The sequence below is a fragment of the Conger conger genome, chromosome 1 (assembly GCF_963514075.1).
Source record: "Conger conger chromosome 1, fConCon1.1, whole genome shotgun sequence".
In the NCBI taxonomy this organism is placed as follows: Eukaryota; Metazoa; Chordata; class Actinopteri; order Anguilliformes; family Congridae; genus Conger; species Conger conger.
Window position 1 is genome coordinate 95,411,570 of NC_083760.1, and position 10,222 is coordinate 95,421,791.

At 49.1% G+C, this 10,222-nt stretch overlaps 1 protein-coding gene across 2 annotated transcripts in view; it reads left to right on the forward strand.

The window, feature by feature from the left end:
- si:dkey-190l8.2 overlaps window positions 1-10,006 on the forward strand; it is a 14,790-nt gene extending 4,784 nt beyond the window's left edge. Inside the window, exons 5-9 of one of the 2 annotated variants that reach the window (XM_061230576.1) lie at window positions 434-536; window positions 7,068-7,198; window positions 7,443-7,660; window positions 8,746-8,854; window positions 9,448-10,006. In XM_061230576.1, coding sequence (XP_061086560.1) covers window positions 434-536; window positions 7,068-7,198; window positions 7,443-7,660; window positions 8,746-8,854; window positions 9,448-9,775 — 889 coding nt within the window. In that variant the 3' untranslated portion in view covers window positions 9,776-10,006. The remainder of the gene's footprint in view (window positions 1-433; window positions 537-7,067; window positions 7,199-7,442; window positions 7,661-8,745; window positions 8,855-9,447) is intronic. The other variant, XM_061230578.1, reaches the window with a different exon arrangement.
- Window positions 10,007-10,222: the final 216 nt, after the last annotated feature.

A 10,222-nucleotide genomic window follows, 5' to 3' on the forward strand; every position in this document is an offset into this window, starting at 1 on the left:
CTGTCTGCACCTCTACCTGTGAGTACCTGTCTGTCTCCTTTCCGTCCTGATCTCTCCTGACTCAGAAGAGATCAGAAAGGAAAGGGAACGGCTGATCTCTGCTGCGTCTGGCTGATCTCTCCTGAGTCTGGTGGATCTCTCCTGAGTCTGGTTGATCTCTGCTGTGTCTAGCTGATCTCTCCTGTGTCTGGCTGATCTCTCCTGTGTCTGGCTGACCTCTGCTGTGTCTAGCTGATCTCTCCTGAATCTGGCTGATGTCTCCTGTGTCTGGCTGACCTCTGCTGTGTCTAGCTGATCTCTCCTGAATCTGGCTGATGTCTCCTGAGTCTGGCTGACCTCTCTTCTGGCTGGTTGATCTCTCCTGAGTCTGCCTGATCTCTCATGCCTCTGGTTGATCTCTCCTTTGTCCGGCTGATCATGTGTCTCTGGGTAGTACCATCCCAGAGTCACCCAAATGGCTGTTTCTGAAAGGAAAGATGGAGGTTGTGGAGCAATATCAGGCCAGGAGCCAGCAGGACAGGAGGAATCTGGAGCAGGTATCTGTCAGACCCTAACACTAATCCTAACCTTAACCCTAACCCTGACCCTGACACTAACCCTAACACTAATCCTAACCTTAACCCTAACCCTGACCCTGACACTGACCCTAACCCTGACACTAACACTAACTCTGACACTAACTCTAACCCTAACCCTAACTCTGACACTAACTCTAACTCTAACCCTAACCCTAACCCTAACCCTGACCCTGACACTGACCCTAACCCTGACACTAACACTAACTCTGACACTAACTCTAACCCTAACCCTAACTCTGACACTAACTCTAACTCTAACCCTAACCCTAACCCTAACCCTGACACTAACCCTAACCCAGACACTAACACTAACCTGAAGAAGCCTAAGACAAGGCGAAACGTTGTGTCGACATATGCTTTGGAAGACAGCAGAGGAACACATCCTACTCGGAGGAACTCTCCCGCTGCTGATCCCGAAAGAGCAAAACAAACCTGAACATTTTCACGGACGAGACACCAGGAGGAATCCTGCAGCAACACGGTACAGACTGCACTACCTTGTGGTGGAAACCTAACGGTGTCAACTAAACCACAAGGTAACAGTCTTGGTAAGTATAGACTGCTTTGATAAGCGTCAACCTCGTGTTGACAGCACGCTATCAAACAGTCGAAACCTGCACCGCCGCTTGCACAAACTTTTTTAATGATAAAAAATTACTAAAAAAAACACTAAAAATCAGTAAAATTTGCAAAATATTAGACAATTCTAGAAAATAAAAACAGTTTAAACCACAAAAAAATAGTCTTGTGTTTTTCTCAAAATTAGAAAATTAAAAACACCTAAAAACACACCACCTTACCCACACCAAAACACCATGACGGCTTTCGCTGAGGCCACTAGGACCCTCTTCCGAGTCATCCAGACAACGCATCACCTGCAGAACACTGCAGTGTCTGGAGCCGGGACAGCACCACCCACCAGTTTATTTAAAAAGATGCAGGAACTGGCCACCCTGGTGAGACCGGCCTCCCCGACAGAGGACACCATGTTGTTACTGACGGGGAATGCCCGGAACTGGCTCCACACATGCATGCAGATCTTGGAGGAACACTATCTCAAGATCCTGGAACAACTCACCAAAAAGTTGGAGAGAATTCAGCTCAACAACTGGCCAGAGGCGTTCCAGGTGGCGGCCAGGTGGGCCAAAAAGAAGTTTGGCCGAAGATTACACCCGACCACCCTGGACATCGCCCAGGAAACAGTGGCCCCAATTTGGAGAACTGGAAGACGCACAACTCCAGTCTCCACCAGCAACAGATTCACTGCTCTAGTGAATCCTCCACCACCCCCACCCACAGCGGATAGAATCACCCACACTACACCCCGGAACCAGGACCAGTACCAGAGGGAGTGGCCGACACTGCGGCAGACATGCACCCCCAGGATCAGCGCTCCTAAACCCCACCGAGCACCAGCACAGAACCGGAGAAGGACCCGTGGAACCCCAGAAAACCACAGGGACTGGACTCCGGAACCACTACCACAAAGGCCCCAAAAACCCAGACACAGACGGGACCATGACCACTCTGGCCCCACCGCTAACCCCCACTCAGCTCCTAATTCCAACCGCACCCCTACCCCTACCCCAGACCGCAACCCCAACCCTACACCTACCCCTACCCCTATCCCTGACCCCAACCCCCACCCTAACCCCAACCCTGACCCCAACCCCCACCCCCACCCTAACCCTAACCCTAACCCTACCCCTATCCCTGACCCCAACCCCCACCCCCACCCTAACCCTAACCCTGACCCCCACCCCCACCCTGACCCCAACCCCAACCCCCACCCCCACCCCCACCCCAACCCTAACCCTAACCCTAACCCTGACACTAACCCTAACCCAGACACTAACACTAACCTGAAGAAGCCTAAGACAAGGCGAAACGTTGTGTCGACATATGCTTTGGAAGACAGCAGAGGAACACATCCTACTCGGAGGAACTCTCCCACTGCTGATCCCGAAAGAGCAAAACAAACCTGAACATTTTCACGGACGAGACACCAGGAGGAATCCTGCAGCAACACGGTACAGACTGCACTACCTTGTGGTGGAAACCTAACGGTGTCAACTAAACCACAAGGTAACAGTCTTGGTAAGTATAGACTGCTTTGATAAGCGTCAACCTCGTGTTGACAGCACGCTATCAAACAGTCGAAACCTGCACCGCCGCTTGCACAAACTTTTTTAATGATAAAAAATTACTAAAAAAAACACTAAAAATCAGTAAAATTTGCAAAATATTAGACAATTCTAGAAAATAAAAACAGTTTAAACCACAAAAAAATAGTCTTGTGTTTTTCTCAAAATTAGAAAATTAAAAACACCTAAAAACACACCACCTTACCCACACCAAAACACCATGACGGCTTTCGCTGAGGCCACTAGGACCCTCTTCCGAGTCATCCAGACAACGCATCACCTGCAGAACACTGCAGTGTCTGGAGCCGGGACAGCACCACCCACCAGTTTATTTAAAAAGATGCAGGAACTGGCCACCCTGGTGAGACCGGCCTCCCCGACAGAGGACACCATGTTGTTACTGACGGGGAATGCCCGGAACTGGCTCCACACATGCATGCAGATCTTGGAGGAACACTATCTCAAGATCCTGGAACAACTCACCAAAAAGTTGGAGAGAATTCAGCTCAACAACTGGCCAGAGGCGTTCCAGGTGGCGGCCAGGTGGGCCAAAAAGAAGTTTGGCCGAAGATTACACCCGACCACCCTGGACATCGCCCAGGAAACAGTGGCCCCAATTTGGAGAACTGGAAGACGCACAACTCCAGTCTCCACCAGCAACAGATTCACTGCTCTAGTGAATCCTCCACCACCCCCACCCACAGCGGATAGAATCACCCACACTACACCCCGGAACCAGGACCAGTACCAGAGGGAGTGGCCGACACTGCGGCAGACATGCACCCCCAGGATCAGCGCTCCTAAACCCCACCGAGCACCAGCACAGAACCGGAGAAGGACCCGTGGAACCCCAGAAAACCACAGGGACTGGACTCCGGAACCACTACCACAAAGGCCCCAAAAACCCAGACACAGACGGGACCATGACCACTCTGGCCCCACCGCTAACCCCCACTCAGCTCCTAATTCCAACCGCACCCCTACCCCTACCCCAGACCGCAACCCCAACCCTACACCTACCCCTACCCCTATCCCTGACCCCAACCCCCACCCTAACCCCAACCCTGACCCCAACCCCCACCCCCACCCTAACCCTAACCCTAACCCTACCCCTATCCCTGACCCCAACCCCCACCCCCACCCTAACCCTAACCCTGACCCCCACCCCCACCCTGACCCCAACCCCAACCCCCACCCCCACCCTAACCCTAACCCTACCCCTGAGCCCAACCCCCACCCTAACCCTAACCCTAACCCTGACCCCCACCCCCACCCTGACCCCAACCCCAACCCCCACCCCCACCCTAACCCTAACCCTACCCCTGAGCCCAACCCCCACCCCCACCCTAACCCTAACCCCACTCCCACTCCGACCCCTGACCTGAACCCTGCACCCACTCCCACCCCCCCACCCCACGCCACTGGAGCCAGAGTAGCGGAGGAAATCTTCTACCCGACCAGACACCCCCGAACAACCCGGAAGGTCCAGGAATGGACCATCAGAACCAGCAAACCGAACATAATCCTAGGGGACTCCAACCTCTCCAGGATCCAGTCCCACTCCAGGGGAGACCTCCAAATTGACAGCTACCCCGGAGCAACATTTTATCATATCGCAGGACTTCTGGAGAAAACCCAAGTGAATCCCAGAGTACAGAGAGTCATCCTGTCCACTGGGATTAACAACAAGGACCAGCACCCTAAAAAAACTGCAATAAAACAGCTGCAGACCATGCTGAGGATGACGAAAAACACCTTCCCGGCAGCAGAAATTTGGATCCCATTAATTAATTATTCCCAAAACCTGGAACCCCGCCAGAAATCCAATTTGGAGGAGATCAATAATCACATCCTCCGAAACATGCCACATGTTCCCAAGCTTCCGGAGGAGGACTTCCGCACTACACGGGACGACATCCACTGGACAGAGAGAACAGCTGGCAAGATGTTGGAACACTGGCTAAAACATTTAAACTAAGAATCCCCACAAACCCAAACACAAACAGGGAGGGGAATAAGAACATTATACTGCTGGCACAAAACTTTTCACCCACACAAAATCAAATTAGTTTACTGGACAAAGGCCTATCATTCGTACCGACGGCAAACATTAGAAAGAAACAAAAAGAAACCCTCAAAGGAGAAGCTCAGGAGTTTCACAGAAAGCTGAAACTAGCTGTCTTTTTTGAGGGATCAGAAAACACAGACAGAACACCCTTTATGGCCCGATCCAACTGGGAACCTAGGGAGAGCCAAATCCCGGGTACAATCACACAACTCATAAAAGACAACAACACCCTGATCAAGGCACTTAACCCCCAAACCCATAAAGACAAAAACAACCTCAGCAGAGGAGAGAGCCAAGCACTACATCAGCTGGCAAACAATAAACAAATTGTCATCAAACCAGCTGACAAGGGGAGTGCCATAGTAATCATGGACAGAACACAATACATTCAAGAAGCACACAGACAATTAAACAACACTACACACTATAAAAAATTAATTCGACCCATATATCTAGACACAGCACAAGAAATATATGACATTATACAGACACTATTAGAAAACAATTACGTCACAAAAAAACAAAGTTTTTACCTAAGGGGGGAGGAAAATCCTAGACCAAGGATTTTTTACCTCCTCCCCAAAATACACAAACAGCCTCAGTCCTGGAGTGTACCATATGAAATCCCGGCAGGGAGACCTATTGTTTCAGACTGCAACAGCGAATCCTACAGGATCGCAGAATACATAGACTATTTCCTCACTCCACTGTCAACTAAACACAACAGTTACATAAAAGACACATACGACTTCATACGCATAGTTAAAAACACTAAAATAACACAGGACACCATTTTATTCACAATTGACATAGATAGTCTCTACACAAACATAAACACTGCAGCAGGGCTAACAGCTGTAAAACTCTGGATGGAGAAATACCCGGACGACAGCCGCTCCTACAACTGTTAGAAATCAACCTGACAAAAAATGATTTTGAATTCAACAAAGAATTCTTTTTACAAATCAGCGGCACAGCGATGGGAAAAAAATTTGCACCGGCCTACGCGAACATTTACATGGCACACTGGGAGGAGACTGTTTTTCAAAAATGCCCCAAATTACCCACCAATTATTTTAGATACTTAGATGACATATGGGGAACATGGACACACAGTTTAGAGGACTTCAAACACTTTATACAAATCCTCAACACACACCATAGAATGATAACAGTTAAATACATCACGCATAACCAACAAATAGATTTCTTGGACACTACCACATACAAGGGACCCTCTTTTTCCCAAACACACACTTTAGACACTAAAGTTTTCTTTAAAGAGACTGACACACACACACTTTTACATAAAAACAGTCTCCACCCTAAACACACTTTCAAGGGCCTGATCAAATCACAATTGCTCAGGTTCAACAGGATTTGCACACAGGTAATAGATTTTGAAGAGGCTACCCAGACCCTCTTCAAAGCATTAAAACCAAGGGGGTATTCCAGATCTTTCCTTAGACAGGTCCGGAAAACTTTCTTGACCACCAGACAACAAGACACGCGCAAAATCATCCCGCTAATCACCACCTACTCAGCATTTAGCCTAGCTGCAAACAGAAAAATTAAATTAAATCTAACCCGCACTTTACAGAACACAAACATTATCCAGGACTATAAAATTATCTCAGCATATAAAAGAAATAAAAATCTTAAAGACCACCTGGTAAGCAGCAAACTACCAGGAATTAATACTTTACCGACACAGGGCCCAATATTTTACAAACAAGCCACTACACCACTACCAACACAACCTACATAATAAAACAAACACTAACTAAAAACATTAAAACTGCATATATGCCATTAAGTGCAAACAATGTGGTATAATATATGTAGGAGAAACAGGGAACACAATTAAATGTAGACTAGCACAACATATATACAACATTAGAAATCACAGAGAGACAGACACACACCTGGTGGCTCATTTCCTTCACCATGGACTTGAGGCACTAGAAATATCGGGCCTTCAAATGAACAATAATTGGACACCGGAGGAGAGACGCAGGTTTGAGAAACACTGGATTCTCAAACTTAGCACTCTATTTCCAAGAGGACTAAATCAACGCACATAGAGCACCGACACAAGAGGGACCAAATTCTTCCTACTTAAAGGCTTCAGTACCCTGAATGGCCAGTGCAAACTTTTATTTCCCAAGAGGCCCTAATATGGGACAACTTGGGAAATAAAGATTTCTTACTTACCTAACCCAGACACTAACACTAACCCTGACCCTGACACTAACCCAGTCTGTGGATCTCTGACAGCTCCTCGGCATCCTGGGAAAGGAGGCTCAGAAGCCCAGTGAAACAGACATCATACAAAAAAGACACGGTGACCTGGTACACTTCAAATCCCCCACCATCCTACTGAGGCTGTTTGTTACAAGTTATATTGGGTAGGTCAGTTTCCGCTTGTGTTCATGTGTTTTCTTGGGGTTGTGGGGAAGTTTATATGGCTGTGTGGAAGTTTATGTGTTATGTATGATGTGTTATATATGACATGTGATGCTGTGTGCTGTATGAGGTGTTATGTATGCTGTGTGCTGTATGAGGTGTTATGTATGCTGTGTGCTGTATGAGGTGTTATGTATGCTGTGTGCTGTATGAGGTGTTATGTGTGATGTGTGATCTCTCCCTCAGCTTGGCCTCAGCCCTAACGTACTACGGGATCTGCTTTAACGTGGGGAGCTTCGGGGTGGACGTGTACCTAGCGCAGTTCTTCTCCGGCCTATCAGAGACGCCCTCTCTCCTGATGCCCTTCCTGCTGGGCTGCTGGGGCCGACGCCCCTTTTCCATGATGTCACTCTTCCTCAGCGGCTCTGCCTGCCTGGTCTCCCTCCTCATCTCCAGGTTCAGCAGTAAGGAGCCCAGTGAGGGGCCTACTGCCCCCTTACAGTATCAGACAGGCCTACTGCCCCCTTACCGTATCAGACAGGCCTACTGCCCCCTAACAGTATCAGACAGGCCTACTGCCCCCTTACAGTATCAGACAGGCCTACTGCCCCCTTACAGTATCAGACAGGCCTACTGCCCCCTAACAGTATCAGACAGGCCTACTGCCCCCTAACAGTATCAGACAGGTCTACTGCCCCCTAACAGTATCTGACAGGTCTACTGCCCCCTAACAGTATCAGACAGGCCTACTGCCCCCTTACAGTATCAGACAGGCCTACTGCCCCCTTACAGTATCAGACAGGCCTACTGCCCCCTAACAGTATCAGACAGGTCTACTGCCCCCTAACAGTATCAGACAGGCCTACTGCCCCCTTACAGTATCAGACAGGCCTACTGCCCCCTAACAGTATCAGACAGGCCTACTGCCCCCTAACAGTATCAGACAGGTCTACTGCCCCCTAACAGTATCAGACAGGTCTACTGCCCCCTAACAGTATCAGACAGGTCTACTGCCCCCTTACATTATCAGACAGGCCTACTGCCCCCTAACAGTATCAGACAGGCCTACTGCCCCCTTACAGTATCAGACAGGCCTACTGCCCCCTTACAGTATCAGGCAGGCCTACTGCCCCCTAACAGTATCAGACAGGTCTACTGCCCCCTAACAGTATCAGACAGGTCTACTGCCCCCTAACAGTATCAGACAGGTCTACTGCCCCCTTACATTATCAGACAGGCCTACTGCCCCCTAACAGTATCAGACAGGCCTACTGCCCCCTTACCGTATCAGACAGGCCTACTGCCCCCTTACCGTATCAGACAGGACTATTGCCCCCATTCAGCTATGTGGCAGGACTATTAACCCCATTAATGGAAAATAAATCAATGACGTAGCTCAGAGCACAGGTTGTACCATTGTGTATATGTCCATTACCCATTCTTTACTTGTACAGTTCTTTATCATTACCTATACCTATAATCTACCTTTCCTCTGCAGCAGCGTCACCTGTCTGTACCTGTCTGTACCTGTCTGTACCTGTCTCTGCAGATGTCCCTGCTCTTGTGATGGGATTCGCTCTGATGGGGAAACTGTGTGTGCAGATCACCACGTGTGTGACAATACTCTACACAATAGAGCTCTTCCCAACAGTCATACGGTAACCACTGCATTACTCTACACAATAGAGCTTTTCCCATCTCATACTGTAACCACTGCATTACTCTACACAATAGAGCTTTTCCCATCTCATACTGTAACCACTGCATTACTCTACACAATAGAGCTTTTCCCATGTCATACTGTAACCACTGCATTACTCTACACAATAGAGCTTTTCCCATCTCATACTGTAACCACTGCATTACTCTACACAATAGAGCTTTTCCCATGTCATACTGTAACCACTGCATTACTCTACACAATAGAGCTTTTCCCATCTCATACTGTAACCACTGCATTACTCTACACAATAGAGCTTTTCCCATGTCATACTGTAACCACTGCATTACTCTACACAATAGAGCTTTTCCCATGTCATACGGTACCACTGCATTACTCTACACAATAGAGCTTTTCCCATCTCATACTGTAACTCCTAACCCTCACCCTCAAACAGTAACTGCTGCAATACTCTATACGCAGATGTGTGTTCTGTAGAATCCCCTGAACGCAGGTGTGTGTTCTGTAGAATCCCCTCAGCGCAGGTGTTTGTTCCGCAGAATCCCCTGAGCGCAGGTGTGTGTTCCGCAGGCAGAAGTGTGTGGGCGCGGTGTCCCTGTGGTACCGGCTGGGCTGCGTTGCGAACGCCGTGGTGGATTTTCGAGGAGGGATCCCCCTGGTGGCCATGCTGTGTTACGGCAGCGCGCCCATCCTGGGGGCGGGGCTCTGCCTGCTGCTGCCCGAGACCAGCGGCAAGCCCCTCCCTGACACCGTGCAGGACTGCGAGGCCCAGGGCCGGCGCCTCTCTGCTGCCCCCCGCTGGGGAGAGGGCGGCAACGCGGGTCCCACTCCACAGAAGCCTTTCTGTGTTAGTCATGCAGCTGAGGTTCCTTGCGTCCCCTGTATATTCAAGCTGTAACTGCCACTAAACCATGACTGGGTTATTTATAAAAACCCCACGCTGATGTAGATATGGCCTTGTCACTGTTTAACGTTTATGCTACATGTTTGAGGGCTGCGAGGGAAGTTTGTTGTGTGCCACTTTGACAATAATATTTATTGTTCAATAATATTGAGTATTCAAGCAATTGAACAGTCGAACTGCAAAGAAATCAACATCGCACACCTCCCAGTTATTAAACATTCAATCACATGCCACAATCGTATCGCCATAGCGACTGCTTGGACAGGTTGGTGGAAGGCCCACAACAATGATCTTTACTGCCCCCTCCTTTACTCCACTCCTCCACTCCCCCCTCCTTTACTCCACTCCTCCACTCCCCCCTCCTTTACTCCACTCCCCCACTCCACCCTCCTTTACTCCACTCCCCCACTCCACCCTCCTTTACTCCACTCCCCCACTCCA